This window comes from Ranitomeya imitator, chromosome 4 (genome assembly GCF_032444005.1).
Source record: "Ranitomeya imitator isolate aRanImi1 chromosome 4, aRanImi1.pri, whole genome shotgun sequence".
NCBI classification, from domain to species: domain Eukaryota; kingdom Metazoa; phylum Chordata; class Amphibia; order Anura; family Dendrobatidae; genus Ranitomeya; species Ranitomeya imitator.
The window spans coordinates 3,793,541-3,814,832 of NC_091285.1; the positions used below are offsets into that span (position 1 = coordinate 3,793,541).

Genomic DNA, 21,292 nt, shown 5'->3' on the forward strand with positions numbered 1-21,292 from the left:
CTGCAGTCCCTACGCTGTCTGTCTGCAGTCCCTGTGCTGTCTGTGTGCTGTCTGTGTGTAGTCCCTGCGCTGTCTGTGTGCTGTCTGTGTGTAGTCCCTGCGCTGTCTGTCTGCAGTCCCTGTGCTGTCTGTGTGTAGTCCCTGTGCTGTCTGTCTGCAGTCCCTGTGCTGTCTGTCTGCAGTCCCTGCGTTGTCTGTCTGCAGTCCCTGTGCTGTCTGTCTGCAGTCCCTGCGCTGTCTGTCTGCAGTCCCTGCGCTGTCTGTCTGCAGTCCCTGTGCTGTCTGTCTGCAGTCACTGCGCTGTCTGTGTGCTGTCTGTGTGTAGTCCCTGTGCTGTCTGTCTGCAGTTCCTGCGCTGTTTGTCTGCAGTCCCTGTGCTGTCTGTCTGCAGTCCCTGGGCTGTCTGTCTGCAGTCCCTGCGCTGTCTGTCTGCAGTCCCTGTGCTGTCTGTCTGCAGTCCCTGCGCTGTCTGTCTGTAGTCCCTGCGCTGTCTGTCTGCAGTCCCTGTGCTGTCTGTGTGTAGTCCCTGTACTGTCTGTCTGCAGTCCCTGTGCTGTCTGTCTGCAGTCCCTGCGCTGTCTGTCTGTAGTCCCTGCGCTGTCTGTCTGCAGTCCCTGTGCTGTCTGTGTGTAGTCCCTGTGCTGTCTGCAGTCCCTGTGCTGTCTGTCTGCAGTCCCTGCGCTGTCTGTCTGCAGTCCCTGCGCTGTCTGTCTGCAGTCCCTGTGCTGTCTGTCTGCAGTCCCTGGGCTGTCTGTCTGCAGTCCCTGCGCTGTCTGTCTGCAGTCCCTGTGCTGTCTGTCTGCAGTCCCTGGGCTGTCTGTCTGCAGTCCCTGCGCTGTCTATTGCAGTCCCTGCGCTGTCTGTTGCAGTCCCTGCGCTGTCTGTCTGTAGTCCCTGTGCTGTCTGTCTGCAGTCCCTGTGCTGTCTGTCTGTAGTCCCTGTGCTGTCTGTCTGCAGTCCCTGTGCTGTCTGTGTGTAGTCCCTGTGCTGTCTGTCTGCAGTCCCTGTGCTGTCTGTCTGCAGTCCCTGCGCTGTCTGTCTGCAGTCCCTGCGCTGTCTGTCTGCAGTCCCTGTGCTGTCTGTCTGCAGTCCCTGCGCTGTCTGTGTGCTGTCTGTGTGTAGTCCCTGTGCTGTCTGTCTGCAGTCCCTGTGCTGTCTGTGTGTAGTCCCTGCGCTGTCTGTCTGCAGTCCCTGCGCTGTCTGTCTGCAGTCCCTGTGCTGTCTGTCTGCAGTCCCTGCGCTGTCTGTGTGCTGTCTGTGTGTAGTCCCTGTGCTGTCTGTCTGCAGTCCCTGTGCTGTCTGTGTGTAGTCCCTGTGCTGTCTGTCTGCAGTCCCTGCGCTGTCTGTCTGCAGTCCCTGCGCTGTCTGTCTGCAGTCCCTGTGCTGTCTGTCTGCAGTCCCTGCGCTGTCTGTGTGCTGTCTGTGTGTAGTCCCTGTGCTGTCTGTCTGCAGTCCCTGTGCTGTCTGTCTGCAGTCCCTGCGCTGTCTGTGTGCTGTCTGTGTGTAGTCCCTGTGCTGTCTGTCTGCAGTCCCTGCGCTGTCTGTCTGCAGTCCCTGTGCTGTCTGTGTGCTGTCTGTGTGTAGTCCCTGTGCTGTCTGTCTGCAGTCCCTGTGCTGTCTGTCTGCAGTCCCTGTGCTGTCTGTCTGCAGTCCCTGCGCTGTCTGTCTGCAGTCCCTGCGCTGTCTGTCTGCAGTCCCTGTGCTGTCTGTCTGCAGTCCCTGCGCTGTCTGTCTGCAGTCCCTGCGCTGTCTGTCTGCAGTCCCTGTGCTGTCTGTGTGCTGTCTGTGTGTAGTCCCTGCGCTGTCTGTGTGCTGTCTGTGTGTAGTCCCTGCGCTGTCTGTCTGCAGTCCCTGTGCTGTCTGTGTGTAGTCCCTGTGCTGTCTGTCTGCAGTCCCTGTGCTGTCTGTCTGCAGTCCCTGCGTTGTCTGTCTGCAGTCCCTGTGCTGTCTGTCTGCAGTCCCTGCGCTGTCTGTCTGCAGTCCCTGCGCTGTCTGTCTGCAGTCCCTGTGCTGTCTGTCTGCAGTCACTGCGCTGTCTGTGTGCTGTCTGTGTGTAGTCCCTGTGCTGTCTGTCTGCAGTTCCTGCGCTGTTTGTCTGCAGTCCCTGTGCTGTCTGTCTGCAGTCCCTGGGCTGTCTGTCTGCAGTCCCTGCGCTGTCTGTCTGCAGTCCCTGTGCTGTCTGTCTGCAGTCCCTGCGCTGTCTGTCTGTAGTCCCTGCGCTGTCTGTCTGCAGTCCCTGTGCTGTCTGTGTGTAGTCCCTGTGCTGTCTGTCTGCAGTCCCTGTGCTGTCTGTCTGCAGTCCCTGCGCTGTCTGTCTGTAGTCCCTGCGCTGTCTGTCTGCAGTCCCTGTGCTGTCTGTGTGTAGTCCCTGTGCTGTCTGTCTGCAGTCCCTGTGCTGTCTGTCTGCAGTCCCTGCGCTGTCTGTCTGCAGTCCCTGCGCTGTCTGTCTGCAGTCCCTGTGCTGTCTGTCTGCAGTCCCTGGGCTGTCTGTCTGCAGTCCCTGCGCTGTCTGTCTGCAGTCCCTGTGCTGTCTGTCTGCAGTCCCTGGGCTGTCTGTCTGCAGTCCCTGCGCTGTCTATTGCAGTCCCTGCGCTGTCTGTTGCAGTCCCTGCGCTGTCTGTCTGTAGTCCCTGTGCTGTCTGTGTGTAGTCCCTGTGCTGTCTGTCTGCAGTCCCTGCGCTGTCTGTCTGTAGTCCCTGCGCTGTCTGTCTGCAGTCCCTGTGCTGTCTGTGTGTAGTCCCTGTGCTGTCTGTCTGTAGTCCCTGCGCTGTCTGTGTGTAGTCCCTGGGCTGTCTGTGTGTAGTCCCTGTGCTGTCTGTCTGCAGTCCCTGCGCTGTCTGTCTGCAGTCCCTGTGCTGTCTGTGTGTAGTCCCTGGGCTGTCTGTCTGCAGTCCCTGCGCTGTCTGTCTGCAGTCCCTGCGCTGTCTGTCTGCAGTCCCTGTGCTGTCTGTGTGTAGTCCCTGGGCTGTCTGTCTGCAGTCCCTGCGCTGTCTGTCTGCAGTCCCTGCGCTGTCTGTCTGCAGTCCCTGCGCTGTCTGTCTGCAGTCCCTGTGCTCTCTGTGTGTAGTCCCTGTGCTGTCTGTCTGCAGTCCCTGCGCTGTCTGTCTGCAGTCCCTGCGCTGTCTGTCTGCAGTCCCTGCGCTGTCTGTCTGCAGTCCCTGTGCTGTCTGTCTGCAGTCCCTGGGCTGTCTGTCTGCAGTCCCTGCGCTGTCTATTGCAGTCCCTGCGCTGTCTGTTGCAGTCCCTGCGCTGTCTGTCTGTAGTCCCTGTGCTGTCTGTGTGTAGTCCCTGTGCTGTCTGTCTGCAGTCCCTGCGCTGTCTGTCTGTAGTCCCTGCGCTGTCTGTCTGCAGTCCCTGTGCTGTCTGTGTGTAGTCCCTGTGCTGTCTGTCTGTAGTCCCTGCGCTGTCTGTGTGTAGTCCCTGGGCTGTCTGTGTGTAGTCCCTGTGCTGTCTGTCTGCAGTCCCTGGGCTGTCTGTCTGCAGTCCCTGCGCTGTCTGTCTGCAGTCCCTGCGCTGTCTGTCTGCAGTCCCTGTGCTGTCTGTGTGTAGTCCCTGGGCTGTCTGTCTGCAGTCCCTGCGCTGTCTGTCTGCAGTCCCTGCGCTGTCTGTCTGCAGTCCCTGCGCTGTCTGTCTGCAGTCCCTGTGCTCTCTGTGTGTAGTCCCTGTGCTGTCTGTCTGCAGTCCCTGCGCTGTCTGTCTGCAGTCCCTGCGCTGTCTGTCTGCAGTCCCTGCGCTGTCTGTCTGTAGTCCCTGCGCTGTCTGTCTGCAGTCCCTGTGCTGTCTGTGTGTAGTCCCTGGGCTGTCTGTCTGCAGTCCCTGCGCTGTCTGTCTGCAGTCCCTGCGCTGTCTGTCTGCAGTCTCTGCGCTGTCTGTCTGCAGTCCCTGCGCTGTCTGTCTGCAGTCCCTGCGCTGTCTGTCTGTAGTCCCTGCGCTGTCTGTCTGCAGTCCCTGTGCTGTCTGTGTGTAGTCCCTGTGCTGTCTGTCTGCAGTCCCTGTACTGTCTGTCTGCAGTCCCTGTGCTGTCTGTCTGCAGTCCCTGTGCTGTCTGTCTGTAGTCCCTGTGCTGTCTGTCTGCAGTCCCTGTGCTGTCTGTGTGTAGTCCCTGTGCTGTCTGTCTGCAGTCCCTGCGCTGTCTGTCTGCAGTCCCTGCGCTGTCTGTCTGCAGTCCCTGCGCTGTCTGTCTGCAGTCCCTGTGCTGTCTGTCTGCAGTCCCTGCGCTGTCTGTGTGCTGTCTGTGTGTAGTCCCTGTGCTGTCTGTCTGCAGTCCCTGTGCTGTCTGTGTGTAGTCCCTGCGCTGTCTGTCTGCAGTCCCTGCGCTGTCTGTCTGCAGTCCCTGTGCTGTCTGTCTGCAGTCCCTGCGCTGTCTGTGTGCTGTCTGTGTGTAGTCCCTGTGCTGTCTGTCTGCAGTCCCTGTGCTGTCTGTGTGTAGTCCCTGTGCTGTCTGTCTGCAGTCCCTGCGCTGTCTGTCTGCAGTCCCTGCGCTGTCTGTCTGCAGTCCCTGTGCTGTCTGTCTGCAGTCCCTGCGCTGTCTGTGTGCTGTCTGTGTGTAGTCCCTGTGCTGTCTGTCTGCAGTCCCTGTGCTGTCTGTCTGCAGTCCCTGCGCTGTCTGTGTGCTGTCTGTGTGTAGTCCCTGTGCTGTCTGTCTGCAGTCCCTGCGCTGTCTGTCTGCAGTCCCTGTGCTGTCTGTGTGCTGTCTGTGTGTAGTCCCTGTGCTGTCTGTCTGCAGTCCCTGTGCTGTCTGTCTGCAGTCCCTGTGCTGTCTGTCTGCAGTCCCTGCGCTGTCTGTCTGCAGTCCCTGCGCTGTCTGTCTGCAGTCCCTGTGCTGTCTGTCTGCAGTCCCTGCGCTGTCTGTCTGCAGTCCCTGCGCTGTCTGTCTGCAGTCCCTGTGCTGTCTGTGTGCTGTCTGTGTGTAGTCCCTGCGCTGTCTGTGTGCTGTCTGTGTGTAGTCCCTGCGCTGTCTGTCTGCAGTCCCTGTGCTGTCTGTGTGTAGTCCCTGTGCTGTCTGTCTGCAGTCCCTGTGCTGTCTGTCTGCAGTCCCTGCGCTGTCTGTCTGCAGTCCCTGTGCTGTCTGTCTGCAGTCCCTGCGCTGTCTGTCTGCAGTCCCTGCGCTGTCTGTCTGCAGTCCCTGTGCTGTCTGTCTGCAGTCACTGCGCTGTCTGTGTGCTGTCTGTGTGTAGTCCCTGTGCTGTCTGTCTGCAGTTCCTGCGCTGTTTGTCTGCAGTCCCTGTGCTGTCTGTCTGCAGTCCCTGGGCTGTCTGTCTGCAGTCCCTGCGCTGTCTGTCTGCAGTCCCTGCGCTGTCTGTCTGCAGTCCCTGCGCTGTTTGTCTGCAGTCCCTGTGCTGTCTGTCTGCAGTCCCTGCGCTGTCTGTCTGCAGTCCCTGCGCTGTCTGTTGCAGTCCCTGCGCTGTCTGTTGCAGTCCCTGCGCTGTCTGTCTGCAGTCCCTGCGCTGTCTGTCTGCAGTCCCTGCGCTGTCTGTCTGTAGTCCCTGCGCTGTCTGTCTGCAGTCCCTGTGCTGTCTGTGTGTAGTCCCTGTGCTGTCTGTCTGCAGTCCCTGCGCTGTCTGTCTGCAGTCCCTGCGCTGTCTGTCTGTAGTCCCTGCGCTGTCTGTCTGCAGTCCCTGTGCTGTCTGTGTGTAGTCCCTGTGCTGTCTGTCTGCAGTCCCTGCGCTGTCTGTCTGCAGTCCCTGCGCTGTCTGTCTGCAGTCCCTGCGCTGTCTGTCTGCAGTCCCTGTGCTGTCTGTCTGCAGTCCCTGGGCTGTCTGTCTGCAGTCCCTGCGCTGTCTGTCTGCAGTCCCTGTGCTGTCTGTCTGCAGTCCCTGGGCTGTCTGTCTGCAGTCCCTGCGCTGTCTATTGCAGTCCCTGCGCTGTCTGTTGCAGTCCCTGCGCTGTCTGTCTGTAGTCCCTGGGCTGTCTGTGTGTAGTCCCTGCGCTGTCTGTCTGCAGTCCCTGCGCTGTCTGTCTGTAGTCCCTGCGCTGTCTGTCTGCAGTCCCTGTGCTGTCTGTGTGTAGTCCCTGTGCTGTCTGTCTGTAGTCCCTGCGCTGTCTGTGTGTAGTCCCTGGGCTGTCTGTGTGTAGTCCCTGTGCTGTCTGTCTGCAGTCCCTGGGCTGTCTGTCTGCAGTCCCTGCGCTGTCTGTCTGCAGTCCCTGCGCTGTCTGTCTGGAGTCCCTGTGCTGTCTGTGTGTAGTCCCTGGGCTGTCTGTCTGCAGTCCCTGCGCTGTCTGTCTGCAGTCCCTGCGCTGTCTGTCTGCAGTCCCTGCGCTGTCTGTCTGCAGTCCCTGTGCTCTCTGTGTGTAGTCCCTGTGCTGTCTGTCTGCAGTCCCTGCGCTGTCTGTCTGCAGTCCCTGCGCTGTCTGTCTGCAGTCCCTGCGCTGTCTGTCTGTAGTCCCTGCGCTGTCTGTCTGCAGTCCCTGTGCTGTCTGTGTGTAGTCCCTGGGCTGTCTGTCTGCAGTCCCTGCGCTGTCTGTCTGCAGTCCCTGCGCTGTCTGTCTGCAGTCTCTGCGCTGTCTGTCTGCAGTCCCTGCGCTGTCTGTCTGCAGTCCCTGCGCTGTCTGTCTGTAGTCCCTGCGCTGTCTGTCTGCAGTCCCTGTGCTGTCTGTGTGTAGTCCCTGTGCTGTCTGTCTGCAGTCCCTGTACTGTCTGTCTGCAGTCCCTGTGCTGTCTGTCTGCAGTCCCTGTGCTGTCTGTCTGTAGTCCCTGTGCTGTCTGTCTGCAGTCCCTGTGCTGTCTGTGTGTAGTCCCTGCGCTGTCTGTCTGCAGTCCCTGCGCTGTCTGTCTGTAGTCCCTGTGCTGTCTGTCTGCAGTCCCTGCGCTGTCTGTCTGTAGTCCCTGCGCTGTCTGTCTGCAGTCCCTGTGCTGTCTGTGTGTAGTCCCTGTGCTGTCTGTCTGCAGTCCCTGCGCTGTCTGTCTGTAGTCCCTGTGCTGTCTGTCTGCAGTCCCTGCGCTGTCTGTCTGTAGTCCCTGCGCTGTCTGTCTGCAGTCCCTGTGCTCTCTGTGTGTAGTCCCTGTGCTGTCTGTCTGCAGTCCCTGCGCTGTCTGTCTGCAGTCCCTGCGCTGTCTGTCTGTAGTCCCTGCGCTGTCTGTCTGCAGTCCCTGTGCTGTCTGTGTGTAGTCCCTGGGCTGTCTGTCTGCAGTCCCTGCGCTGTCTGTCTGCAGTCCCTGCGCTGTCTGTCTGCAGTCTCTGCGCTGTCTGTCTGCAGTCCCTGCGCTGTCTGTCTGCATTCCCTGCGCTGTCTGTCTGTAGTCCCTGCGCTGTCTGTCTGCAGTCCCTGTGCTGTCTGTGTGTAGTCCCTGTGCTGTCTGTCTGCAGTCCCTGTACTGTCTGTCTGCAGTCCCTGTGCTGTCTGTCTGCAGTCCCTGTGCTGTCTGTCTGTAGTCCCTGTGCTGTCTGTCTGCAGTCCCTGTGCTGTCTGTGTGTAGTCCCTGCGCTGTCTGTCTGCAGTCCCTGCGCTGTCTGTCTGTAGTCCCTGTGCTGTCTGTCTGCAGTCCCTGCGCTGTCTGTCTGTAGTCCCTGCGCTGTCTGTCTGCAGTCCCTGTGCTGTCTGTGTGTAGTCCCTGGGCTGTCTGTCTGCAGTCCCTGCGCTGTCTGTCTGTAGTCCCTGTGCTGTCTGTCTGCAGTCCCTGCGCTGTCTGTCTGTAGTCCCTGCGCTGTCTGTCTGCAGTCCCTGTGCTGTCTGTGTGTAGTCCCTGTGCTGTCTGTCTGCAGTCCCTGCGCTGTCTGTCTGTAGTCCCTGCGCTGTCTGTCTGTAGTCCCTGCGCTGTCTGTCTGCAGTCCCTGCGCTGTCTGTCTGTAGTCCCTGCGCTGTCTGTCTGCAGTCCCTGTGCTGTCTGTCTGTAGTCCCTGTGCTGTCTGTCTGCAGTCCCTGCGCTGTCTGTCTGTAGTCCCTGCGCTGTCTGTCTGCAGTCCCTGTGCTGTCTGTGTGTAGTCCCTGTGCTGTCTGTCTGCAGTCCCTGCGCTGTCTGTCTGTAGTCCCTGCGCTGTCTGTCTGTAGTCCCTGTGCTGTCTGTCTGCAGTCCCTGCGCTGTCTGTCTGTAGTCCCTGTGCTGTCTGTCTGCAGTCCCTGCGCTCTCTGTCTGCAGTCCCTGCGCTGTCTGTCTGCAGTCCCTGTGCTGTCTGTCTGTAGTCCCTGTGCTGTCTGTCTGTAGTCCCTGTGCTGTCTGTCTGCAGTCCCTGCGCTGTCTGTCTGTAGTCCCTGCGCTGTCTGTCTGCAGTCCCTGTGCTGTCTGTGTGTAGTCCCTGTGCTGTCTGTCTGCAGTCCCTGCGCTGTCTGTCTGTAGTCCCTGCGCTGTCTGTCTGTAGTCCCTGCGCTGTCTGTCTGCAGTCCCTGCGCTGTCTGTCTGTAGTCCCTGCGCTGTCTGTCTGCAGTCCCTGTGCTGTCTGTCTGTAGTCCCTGTGCTGTCTGTCTGCAGTCCCTGCGCTGTCTGTCTGTAGTCCCTGCGCTGTCTGTCTGTAGTCCCTGCGCTGTCTGTCTGCAGTCCCTGCGCTGTCTGTCTGTAGTCCCTGCGCTGTCTGTCTGCAGTCCCTGTGCTGTCTGTCTGTAGTCCCTGTGCTGTCTGTCTGCAGTCCCTGCGCTGTCTGTCTGTAGTCCCTGCGCTGTCTGTCTGCAGTCCCTGTGCTGTCTGTGTGTAGTCCCTGTGCTGTCTGTCTGCAGTCCCTGCGCTGTCTGTCTGTAGTCCCTGCGCTGTCTGTCTGTAGTCCCTGTGCTGTCTGTCTGCAGTCCCTGCGCTGTCTGTCTGTAGTCCCTGTGCTGTCTGTCTGCAGTCCCTGCGCTCTCTGTCTGCAGTCCCTGCGCTGTCTGTCTGCAGTCCCTGTGCTGTCTGTCTGTAGTCCCTGTGCTGTCTGTCTGCAGTCCCTGCGCTGTCTGTAGTCCCTGCGCTGTCTGTCTGCAGTCCCTGTGCTGTCTGTGTGTAGTCCCTGTGCTGTCTGTCTGCAGTCCCTGCGCTGTCTGTCTGTAGTCCCTGCGCTGTCTGTCTGCAGTCCCTGTGCTGTCTGTCTGCAGTCCCTGTGCTGTCTGTCTGCAGTCCCTGTGCTGTCTGTGTGTAGTCCCTGTGCTGTCTGTCTGTAGTCCCTGCGCTGTCTGTCTGCAGTCCCTGTGCTGTCTGTGTGTAGTCCCTGTGCTGTCTGTCTGTAGTCCCTGCGCTGTCTGTCTGTAGTCCCTGCGCTGTCTGTCTGCAGTCCCTGTGCTGTCTGTCTGCAGTCCCTGTGCTGTCTGTCTGTAGTCCCTGTGCTGTCTGTCTGCAGTCCCTGTGCTGTCTGTGTGTAGTCCCTGCGCTGTCTGTCTGTAGTCCCTGCGCTGTCTGTCTGCAGTCCCTGTGCTGTCTGTGTGTAGTCCCTGTGCTGTCTGTCTGCAGTCCCTGCGCTGTCTGTCTGTAGTCCCTGTGCTGTCTGTCTGCAGTCCCTGCGCTGTCTGTCTGTAGTCCCTGCGCTGTCTGTCTGCAGTCCCTGTGCTGTCTGTGTGTAGTCCCTGTGCTGTCTGTCTGCAGTCCCTGCGCTGTCTGTCTGTAGTCCCTGCGCTGTCTGTCTGCAGTCCCTGTGCTGTCTGTGTGTAGTCCCTGTGCTGTCTGTCTGCAGTCCCTGCGCTGTCTGTCTGTAGTCCCTGCGCTGTCTGTCTGCAGTCCCTGTGCTGTCTGTGTGTAGTCCCTGTGCTGTCTGTCTGCAGTCCCTGTGCTGTCTGTGTGTAGTCCCTGTGCTGTCTGTCTGCAGTCCCTGTGCTGTCTGTCTGCAGTCCCTGTGTACTGAACTATGATCATTATCGGTCGTGGGAGACACAGGGTGCTGTGGTTCTGTATTGTCAGGCACAAGATCCTAGACCTGCACAAAGCTGGAATGCGCTACAGAACCATAAGACGCTGGGGGAGAAGGAGACAACTGTTGGTGCAATAGTAAGAAAATGGAAGAAATACAAAATGACTGTCAATCGACATCGATCTGGGGCACCATGCAGAATCTCACCTCGTGGGGTGTCCGTGATCATGAGGAAGGTGAGAGATCAGCCTAAAACTACACGGGGGAACTTGTTAATGATCTCAAGGCAGCTGGGACCACAGTCACCAAGAAAACCATTGGTAACACATTACACCATAAAGGTGTAACATCCTGCAGTGCCCGCAAGGTCCCCTGGCTCTAGAAGGCGCATGTGCGGCCCGTCTGAAGTTCGCCAATGACACCTGGAGGATTCTGTGAGTGATTGGGAGAAGGTGCTGTGGTCAGATGAGAAATATTGAGGTTTTTGTCATTAACTCAACTCGCCGTGTTTGGCGGAAGAGAAATGCTGCCTATGACCCAAAGAACACCATCCCCACTGTCAAGCATGGAGGTGGGAACATTATGTTTTGCGAAGTTTCTCTGCTAAGGGCACATGACTACTTCACCACATCAATGGGAGAATGGATGGAGGCATGTACCGTAAAATCCTGAGTGACAACCTCCTTCCCTCCGCCAGGACATTAAAAATGGATCGTGGCTGGGTCTTCCAATGACCCAAAACATGCAACCAAGGCAATACTGCTCAAAAAGAAGCACATTAAGAACATGGAGTGGCCTAGCCAGTCTCTAGACCTTCATCTCATAGAAAACTTATGGATGGAGATGAAGCTCCGAGTTCCCAAGCGACGGCCTCAAATCTTAATGATTCAGAGATGATCTGCAAAGAGGAGAGGAGCAAATTCCTCCTGACGTGTGCACAAACCTCATCATCAACCACAAGAAACGTCTGACTGCTGTGCCTGCCAACAAGGGTTTTACCATCAAGTATTAAGTCTTGTTTGCCAGAGGGATCAAATACTTATTTCTCACTGCAAAATGCAAATGAATGTATATAATTTATACAATGTGATTTTCTGGATTTTACTTTTGATATTCTATCTCTCAACGTTAAAATTAACCTACCCTTAAAATTATCGACTGTTCATGTCTTTGTCAGTGGGCAAATAAACAACATCAGCAAGGGGTCAAATACTTATTTCCCCCACTGTAACAAGGGAGGCTGTGTGAGGTCTCATACTGTGTTTTGGGGAACTATGTGAAGGCTCATACAGTATGTAGGAGGCTATGTGGGGGCTCATACTGTTTATAGAGGTCTGTGGACTCATACTGCATATAAACGGGGTGTCGGCATATTGATAATTATTTTATATTAGAATGAAATATAATTAAATTGTTAAAATTATCATTGAACAGAATTAATCTCAGAATATTGATTCAGACACCTCAACAGTCATGTGACCCCTCCGGAAAATGTATATTGTACAGTCACCGCCAGTCTCCACAATAACCAGGGACAATCTAGCTGCCACCGATCGTTTACTACAGGCCCATTGGACGCCCGTACTGGTAACGTGGGGCCTCACGAGGCTTCAGGGTGCGGTTTATAGAGTAAGAGGAGTGAAGCTGTTACATTTCTATCATTAATCCCACAATTCGGCCGAAGTGATAAATACACAAGAGATGTTAGAGGGGACGACACAACACAGTGTGTACAGGCGCATAAATAACCGGGAGAAACACAAGAAAGGCGCTAGACCTGATGTCACAGGAATGGCGCAGATCTGCAGGAGGGGGGCGCTCTGATTAGGAAAGTCCTTACAGCAGCTGTATCTCCCAGCACTGATCATGGGGTCTTTTACCAGGTACCAGCCGCTCCCACCGACCTCCCCCGGTGACCTCAGATGGGGGCCGGTAGATGAGATCCCCGATGTAAAGGATATCTGCCCCCCGGAGGTCCCAGGCGGGAGATATTAACCCCATATTTCTATCATGATTTTAGGTTCCTAGATGAGACATGACATATACAACGTTATCACCCGGCCGATATTAATTCTGGGCTAATGTGCAGACCGCAGAGCAATGCAAGTGAATGTGCTGCGCTCCGCACTGCGCCACCATGCCGAAAATATGTCTCCTGTATCTATAGCGCCTACACCTGTCACTACTAACCAATATTCCTATCTGGTACGTGGCCCCACAGAGTCTGGGACATCGACCATGTGGCTCTGAAGTCAGGAAGACCCTAATTACACAGGGACAGAAAAGTGTCAGCACATAAAGCTGCTGCTTCCTATTCATACTGAGCACATCACAGGAGGGGCCGCATCACAGGAGGGGCCGCATCACAGGAGGGGCCACATCACAGGAGGAGCCACATCACAGGAGGGGCCGCATCACAGGAGGGGCTACATCACAGGAGGGGCCACATCACAGGAGGGGCCACATCACAGGAGGGGCCACATCACAGGAGGGGCCACATCACAGGAGGGGCCGCATCACATCACAGGAGGGGCCACATCACAGGAGGGGCCGCATCACAGGAGGGGCCACATCACAGGAGGGGCCACATCACAGGAGGGGCCACATCACAGGAGGGGCCGCATCACATCACAGGAGGGGCCACATCACAGGAGGGGCCACATCACAGGAGGGGCCACATCACAGGAGGGGCCGCATCACATCACAGGAGGGGCCACATCACAGGAGGGGCCACATCACAGGAGGGGCCACATCACAGGAGGGGCCGCATCACATCACAGGAGGGGCTGCATCACAGGAGGGGCCGCATCACATCACAGGAGGGGCCACATCACAGGAGGGGCCGCATCACAGGAGGGGCCACATCACAGGAGGGGCCACATCACAGGAGGGGCCACATCACAGGAGGGGCCACATCACAGGAGGGGCCGCATCACATCACAGGAGGGGCCACATCACAGGAGGGGCCACATCACAGGAGGGGCCACATCACAGGAGGGGCCACATCACAGGAGGGGCCGCATCACATCACAGGAGGGGCTGCATCACAGGAGGGGCCGCATCACATCACAGGAGGGGCCACATCACAGGAGGGGCCGCATCACAGGAGGGGCCGCATCACATCACAGGAGGGGCCGCATCACAGGAGGGGCCACATCACAGGAGGGGCCACATCACAGGAGGGGCCACATCACATTACAGGAGGGGCCGCATCACAGGAGGGGCCAAATCACATCACAGGAGGGGCCACATCACAGGAGGGGCCAAATCACATCACAGGAGGGGCCGCATCAGAGGAGGGGCCGCATCACTTCACAGGAGGGGTCGCATCACAGGAGGGGTCGCATCACATCACAGGAGGGGCCACATCACAGGAGGGGCCGCATCACAGTAGGGAGTCCGCATCACAGGAGGGGCCGCATCACAGGAGGGGCGTCATCACAGGAGGGGCCGCATCACAGGAGGGATTCCGCATCACAGGAGGGGCCCCATGACAGGAGGGGCTGCATCACAGGAGGGGGTCGCATCACAGGAGGGGCCACATCACATCAGAGGAGGGGCCACATCACATCACATGAGGGGCCGCATCACAGGAGGGGCCACATCACATCACAGGAGGGGCCACATCACATCACAGGAGGGGCCGCATCACAGGAGGGGCCACATCACATCATAGGAGGGGCCGCATCACAGGAGGGGCCACATTACATCACAGGAGGGGCCACATCACAGCAGGGTGGTCGTAGAGAGTGTCAGCTCTTCTCCCCATGGCCCGGATTCACATTCATACTGCACAGTCTATGTAATAATATCAGCTTTTGCTTGTCTTTTTGCAGATGTCGATTTCGCCGACAGCCATTTTCCGGTGAAGAGAACGTCTTATCAGCTGATCCGCAGCACCGATGCTCTAAGTTTTTCAGATCACCCCAATGTTTGTTACTTCATCCAAAATGGTGGTGAGGACGGGCAGATCTCATGTCGGCTGCGCCTCGCGAGGAGTAAATTTAACTTTAACCCATTTGGACTTCGCTTTGGAAAGCGACAACAGAAAGACGCGACGAAGCGCAGAGACGCGAGCAGCTATATTATACCGTACCTGCTCCAGCTGAAAAACGGACTGCTGCCACCGTGCCGGCCCGCGCCGCCGCAGCGCTGCTAGCACCGGACAAAGCTTTTATAGCGCTTCTCTGCTGATATTTTGTATCTTGCATCAGTTTACTGTTTTTATGGCGAAACATCCGTGTGATTACTGCTGTGTTTATAATAAACGTTGGTGCATCCTTGTTCCTGACTGCTGCGACCCAGAAAAACTCCTCTCCCACAAAGTGACGCCACACATGCCTATTTCAATATAGCTTGCTTATTTAGGAAAGATTTATTCAAAATAACTTCCATCTTTTCTTTGACTTAAAATTATGGTCGCAGCTTAACACCGGCAAAATTTGCCAACCAATTGGGTGCAGGGAAATTGTCTGCCTTCCGGTCTCCCGGTGCAGGTATCTTCACCACCAGAATCTCCACCCATTCCGCCATGGAGTAGCCCGGAACCCAAGCTACGACCCACCCAAAGAATGGAGCGCCTGAACCACCCCTTCCCGAAGACCATCCAGAAAAATATCCAAACCAGCATCATTAAGATGAACCCCATCCGGAAGGAGAAAACCCGAATTATCCCCCTGTAATCGGTGGTGCCTCACCACAACACCATTCTTAAATCTGATAAAACAAGATATTCGCTGGTTTAAAGTGCGTCTAGATCTTTCCATGGCGTTCAGCTCCCTGGCGCCTCGCCAAACCAGCTTAGGAATCAGCTCCGACCAAACCAAATGCATTACTGGAAAGAAACCCGGAAATTTGTCCAAATCGACTCTCATGAGGGTCAACAGTTCAGCGAGAGGAAAAGAAGCCAGGTCGTTCCCTCCGGCATGAATAACCACCACTGTCGGGGAAGACGCAACTCTTGCGGAAGGACTTGAGACCAGGTAAGACCCCTCGTACCAAGCCAGATAACGTCCATTCCTGTGAAGCTGAGCGATCGTCCTCCTGGGCACAACTCAGCACGCCGAGCTGCCCATTATATGTACGAATGACCAACCAGCCATATGCTGGGCCGCATACCATCTGAAACAAATTAAAATTGTTATTAAACAAAAAACGAAATATAAGCTAGGGAACAGAACATCAAGAAACTTGTATAAAAGTATACCCCTAATGGAATGTTCTTACAGAACTAACTCGGGCCTGATATACTTGGTGAAACAACGGGAACTCCATCTACCAACTCTTTGAATATCTGATTCAAAAAGACCCGCCCTGGAGGCTTCTGTAGCTGCACCGATCCTAAAAGAATGAGTACCGAAATCTGACGCGGGAAGACCTAGGAATGACAGCGTGTGCCTTAGGACCGCCAGAAACTGACTCGAAAATAGGGGAGAGCCGTTGTCATGTACGAAAAATTGAGCCCCACTGCTCCTAACCTGCATATAACTGTTGATTAACGCCAATAGGCAAATCGTTCCATTTATGGCAAACAGCGGGAACCAAGTGCCTTTACCTTCCTGGTCGGTTTTGGATCTGCGCACTCTAGCCCTCAAACCATCGTCGCAAATCACTATGTCGTCCAGCTGCAGGCCACCTGCCTTTTGACGGGACGAGGGGAGTATCTCGCTGACCCGCATGGCCCCGAAAAACGCCAGGCCGAATGCCGCTGAGATCAACGTGGCTTCGTAAACGGAATCACAAACAGTGCCCGAAACCTTAACTAAGTTAGCCAGGAGCGGGAAGGAAATGGGCTTCCTTTGGTCGTTCTGTGTGCTTACCCGACGCCAGCCTTTTAGTACTTGTCCGATCAAAAAATGCTTGGTTGAATCGGACCAACCGCGTAATTTGAAATGAAAAGCCACGTCCGATATGCGGTTACGAGCCACCGCTCCCGAAACCCCTGAGACCTGCAATCGAGCCAGGAATGCCAAAGGGACCTGTACCCTCAGGGAGTCCGAAGTACCTACCGGTTTATCCGCTGCTAAAATACACCACTCATCCCACGCCTTACCGTATGCTCTCCAGGTAGACGGAGCAATGGATGACCTTATCAGGGGAATTAATTCACCAGGACATCCTAAACCGAAGGAGGGCATTCCAGAATTCGCGTTTGTTCCCTCGGGAGCCGACCACACCGTTCCTGTGAATCAGACCAATGTTTGACGTTCGTTAAACTGTCATTATCACTGTTACCAACGCTCGCTTTTATCCACACATTGAACTCCAAACATCTCAACACAATGAAACCAATGATCTTTATAACAGGTATGGAGGAAGATGACAGGTAATTAATGGCATGTGTAGCGCTGTCCGTTTTGAGCTGCAGTCGGATGCGCTTATTGCAAAAACGCTGACCCCAAAGTTCCATAGCAGCCGCCAGGGGAAACAACTCGGTTAAGGTCGGATCCCGGGCCCATGCTCTGCCAATCCAAGATTCAGGCCATGTGCCAATGCACTTTTGGTCCTTGAAACGAACGCTGAAAGCTACAGGACCCGCTGGTCCGAACATTAGGTCCAAGCTACCACTATCGCAGTCCTCCTCCTCAAAACATGTTTTTCCGTTGTATTAAGAAATCGCTGCCATATGATCAGATCCCGTCGTAGTTGGGCAGTGATCCTGATCCTGTGGTGAGGTTGTTTCACGCCTCTCGTGGCAAGAATCAACCTGCGAGAAAAGATTCTGCCCATCGGCATTATCTTACAAGCGAAATTCAAGGAGCCGAGAAGAGATTGCATTTGAACTAGGGAAACCTTACCGACCGATAAGCAACCCTCGATTAAATCTAACAGCTTCGCAATCTTGTCCTGAGGCAACCTACATTCCATGGCAACTGAATCAATTTCGATCCCGAGGAAAGTGATTACGGGGACAGGACCAATCGTTTTTTCCGGGGACAGGGGTACACCGAAATGGGACATGAAATCCTTAAATTGTGCCAGTGCCTGGGAACACGATTCCGAATTTGCTGGTCCCACTAACAAAAAGTCATTGAGGTAGTGCGTAATAGATGACAAACGCGTGACCTTACGAGCGACCCATTCCAAGAATGTGCTAAACATTTCGAAATAATGGCAGGAAATTGAGCATCCCATAGGGCGGCATGTGTCGTAATAGTACCGGCCTTCGAACATGGCACCTAACAGGTGATAGCAGTCCGGGTGAACCGGAAGCAAGCGAAAGGCGGATTCGATATCTGATTTGGCCGTAAGGGCCCCTGGCCCAGCTTTTCTGACCATCTCAACGGCTCTGTCAAAAGGTATATATGTTACCGCGGTGTCGTCACCCGGGATGCCATCGTTCACCGATCTGCCTTTTGGGTAAGACAAATGGTGAATTAGCCGGTATTTTCCCTTCCCTGATCTTTTTTGGGAACTATGCCCAACGGGGAAACCCGTAAGTTATAAAAGGGGGGAACGTCGAAGGGGCCCCGGAAGCGTCCTGCTTGAATTTCCTTATTCAATTTTTCGTACAGGATAACGGGGAAGTCCCTTGCAGATTTTAAATTAGGGGTCGACTGAGGTTTGTCCCAAAAACGAAAGGGATGAAAAAAACGAAAGAAAACCCCAAACTGAGCTGTGCCACGGCCGGTTTATTGGGGTACCTGACCAACCAAGGTTCCATGTTTTTTACGCTCACTGGTGTCAAGTGGTTCACTCCCTGTGGGTGTCTTACTGCTATTCAATTTTTGAGAGGGTCTTGTGCATTTAGATGCCGAATGGGTTCCACCGCGAACAGAACATTCGTGTTTGTATTTGCATAATCCATAAAATTTGCAGTGGCCCTCATTGAACAGCCAACAAGTGCCAGGTCTTCGTATAACCGCCGACCCTGCATTGTTGGCAGAGCTGGCGGACGAGCCGGGAAAGGGCTGCAAGGTTTTCTGGGCCATCAAGTGCAACCAGGAATCAGTGGCCTTCACCCCCCACCCTAAATGTGGGTTGATGGCTAGCTGACGGCGGAAATCTTCATCATATTTCCACCATGCAGAACCGCTGTGGGACTTGTATGAACTGTAGATGCTGTCTAAATAAATTAATAGCTCGGAACAGCGTTCCGGGTGCTTCTCACCCATCACGCAACCTAAATCCGCAAAGCCTGCAGCCAATTGTTGATAGTTTTGGCTACCTTAGGCTTCCTGTCGTAAACCTTTTCGCCCACCCGTCTCTCCTTGTCCACCGAGTGCTGCTCGGTGGATACTAGGGACCAAATGTCGATGAACTCGTTAGCCCAAATTTGTTCCTTTACGCTAACGTCTAGATGTGAACCTAGAGGTGGAACACCACAAAAAAGTCCATCTTTGTAAATGTCCGGGCGAGGAGGGTGGAGGGGGGGTTTCCGCGCAGCAGGTTGTAGCAACCTGGGATTCACAAAAATTCTGCCGCCACCCATGCTAAACGGGATCACCGTATCCGGTAAATTCACAGTATTACCCCTGTCACCACCCCAAGCCCCGGTAAAGGCGTACTCACCGGATTGCACATTGGGCTCCGGACGGCTCTGCTCTTGAGTTTCATGGTTGGTAGCACTTCGCCGTTCCACTCGGGACGTGGACCTGTGGCGTGATGAAACGTGTCGACGAGACCGGCTGGATGAACTATCCGACGAGGATGGAGAACGCCACCTTGAGGCTCTAGACCGCCTGCTGCAACGGCTGGGTCTGGACCTATGAGAATGCCCCCTACTACTGTAATGCTCCCTACGCCTTTTCCGGTGTCGGCGATAGTGTCCGGACGACGATGAAGAGGAGAGGCTGCGCGCGGAGCGTTTACCCGCACTCTGACCGCTAACCAGAGCCGGGGTGCCAGCACCCTGTGCGGGAGGTCCAACATCGGTTGCCACCAGCTATAAAACTGCTGAGGCGTTCTGATGTTCTCCTACTGCCATTTGCGATGGAACTATTTGCCCCCCAGGTATTTGTGAAGGAGGTGTTGTAAAAATCAATGGGCATGAGAGGAAAGGGGATTCCACTCTAACCCCTGTGTGGCCAGCAACAGTTTGTTGCCCGAATACTGAGGCGGAACATACCTGCTGTTGGGCTGGTATTAAAGCCTCCCACCGCCTCCCTGTATTATTGCTACTGTCTCCCATTGGTTGTGGAGTCGGGGAAACAATCTCTTGTGACTCTCCTACTCCCCCAGCCTCCTGCGAGGACGAAGATGACCCCTGTACTCCCCCCATGCTAGCAGCAGGTATCAGCCCTGGCCCAGTTACAGTACCCAAAGGCTTTTGCTGTAAACCTCCTCCACTAGTAGTGCCCGCCGAATGAGCGGCACTGGTAGGCTTAAATATAACCTCCTCCTGTGCCTGCCCGACCCCTGATGCCGAGACACACTGTCTGCCGCCCACGTGTGAGGAACGCGTGCGCTTGAACCGCGCATGCTCCTCTTCGAATGAATTGGCGGGCTCAGGTGAGCCGGCGGCCGGGTGGCTCTGCTAGATCGCCGCCCGCCCGACGGCATCGCTTGGCTCGCTGCAGGGAGGGAGCCGCTCCCGGCCAGCAAAGCCGCCAGCCATTCGCTGCCCTCTCTGCTAATTTTTTCCCTCACCGCCTCCTGGAGTGGGTCCATGTCACCGGCAGCCCCAACTAGGTCCGGGTTCAGAATGAGGACCGGAAGCCGTGTCGAGGCGCGCCAGTCCCCCTTCCAAATGAGACCACGCCCCCTGGCAGGGCCGTATTTGCCACTAGGCACTCGAGGGCACGTGCCTAGGGCGGCGACATTGCGGGGGGCGGCACCTGAGCAAGGATTTTTTTTTTTTTTAGTCCTGGGTCACAAACGCGACCGACCGCCCCACCCCCCTGCCTCCCCGCCTCCAAGTCCCACCCACCCTCCCTCCTTGAAGACAATACTCACCTGCTCCAGCGATGCCTGGTCTCAGCGTCTGTAGCGCGTCCTGAGTGAGCGGTCACGTGGTACCACTCATTAAGGTCATGAATATGCACATATTCATGACCTTAATGAGCGGTACCACATGACCGCTCACTCAGGAAGAAGGCGCTGCGGCGGGACAGAGCCAGAGGGATGTCGGCGGTGGCAGCCGCGCGGTGTGTGGGACAGGCAGCTGACAGGTGAGTATGAGGGACAGGGGACGGGGGCGGGGGGATGAAGGAGGAAGGTAAGCCGCCCGCGCCATGCAAGATGGCCCGGGAGAAGGAGCGGGAGAAGGGGAGGGGGTGGAAAGATGAGCCATGCATAGGGGGGGGGAATTATGAGCCATGAGCCATGCATAGGGAAGGGAATTATGAGCCATGAGCCATGCATGGGGGGAATTATGAGCCATGAGCTAACAGGCATGCATAGGGGGGGAATTATGAGCCATCAGTCATGCATAGGGGGGAATTATGAGCCATGCATAGGGGGGGGGAATTATGAGCCAACAGCCATGCATAGGGAGGGGGAATTATGAGCCATGAGCCATCAGCCATGCATAGGGGGGTAATTATGAGCCATCAGCCATGCATAGGGGGGGGGGGAATTATGAGCCATCAGCCATGATTAATAATGGCCACATATGATGCTCAATACTGTATAAGGGCCACACGATGCTCAATACTGTATAATGGCCATTGGCCACACATGATGCTCCATACTGTATAATGGCCACACATGATGATCAATACTGTATAATTGACCCACATGATGCTCAATACTGTATAATGGCCACACATGATGCTCCATACTGTATAATGGCCCATTATACAGTATGGAGCATCATGTGTAGCCATTATGCAGTATGGAACATCATGTAGGGCCATTATACAGTATGTGGAGCACTACGTAGCCATTATACAGTATGGAGCACTGCGTGGCCATATTTTTGGGGGGTTTTAATGTATATGAAACAGTGTGATCAGCAGAGCTAAATGGTTTTGGTTGGGACTTGGATATGATTGTGATTAGTTGTGAAATGGGTGTGGTCAGAGGCGTGGCCTAAAATTTGCTGCGGCGTACTATGTGCGCCGCAACCTTTAAACCTTTTTCCCCTTCAAAAGTTGGGGGGTATGGCACCACATTTCCCAGATCACAGCAAGTACCGCAAATCCCATAGGGAATGAATGAGGCCGAACGCAGTGTTGCCGTAAGTGATCCGTTACGTGGCAGATGCAGAAAAACTGCCCGATCTGCTGCAAAAGGCGACTTTCACATCAGCGATTCTTGCCAAAGTCTATGCTGATAGTGTCATACTCACCAATGGGGGAGGCAGAGCTAAAAGTGCCTAGGGCAGCAGAAACTCTAAATACGGCCCTGCCCCCCGGCGACGCGGCCACCCAATCACAAGCGACGTCACCCCGTGGGAGACCGGTGGTAGCCATGCAGGGGCCCGGCAGTCAGGGGACAGCGGGACTGCCGCAGTGTCCCTCAATATCCTGAGACAATAAAAGAACTCGCCGATCTCCCTGAAGTGCTCAGCGTCTGTCATAAAGAAACAAAATAACACTGATACTGAGACTACAACCCACTGCAAAGGACCGGAGAAGTACTGTGCAGTGTATATGGAGCGCCCCAAA

General features: G+C 55.4%; 1 protein-coding gene across 1 annotated transcript in view; it reads left to right on the top strand.

The window, feature by feature from the left end:
* LOC138673822 (axoneme-associated protein mst101(2)-like) overlaps window positions 1-14,014 on the top strand; it is a 50,117-nt gene extending 36,103 nt beyond the window's left edge. The window contains exon 4 of the mRNA XM_069761858.1: window positions 13,580-14,014. Coding sequence (XP_069617959.1) covers window positions 13,580-13,902 — 323 coding nt within the window. The 3' untranslated portion in view covers window positions 13,903-14,014. The remainder of the gene's footprint in view (window positions 1-13,579) is intronic.
* The last annotated feature ends 7,278 nt before the right edge of the window (window positions 14,015-21,292 follow it).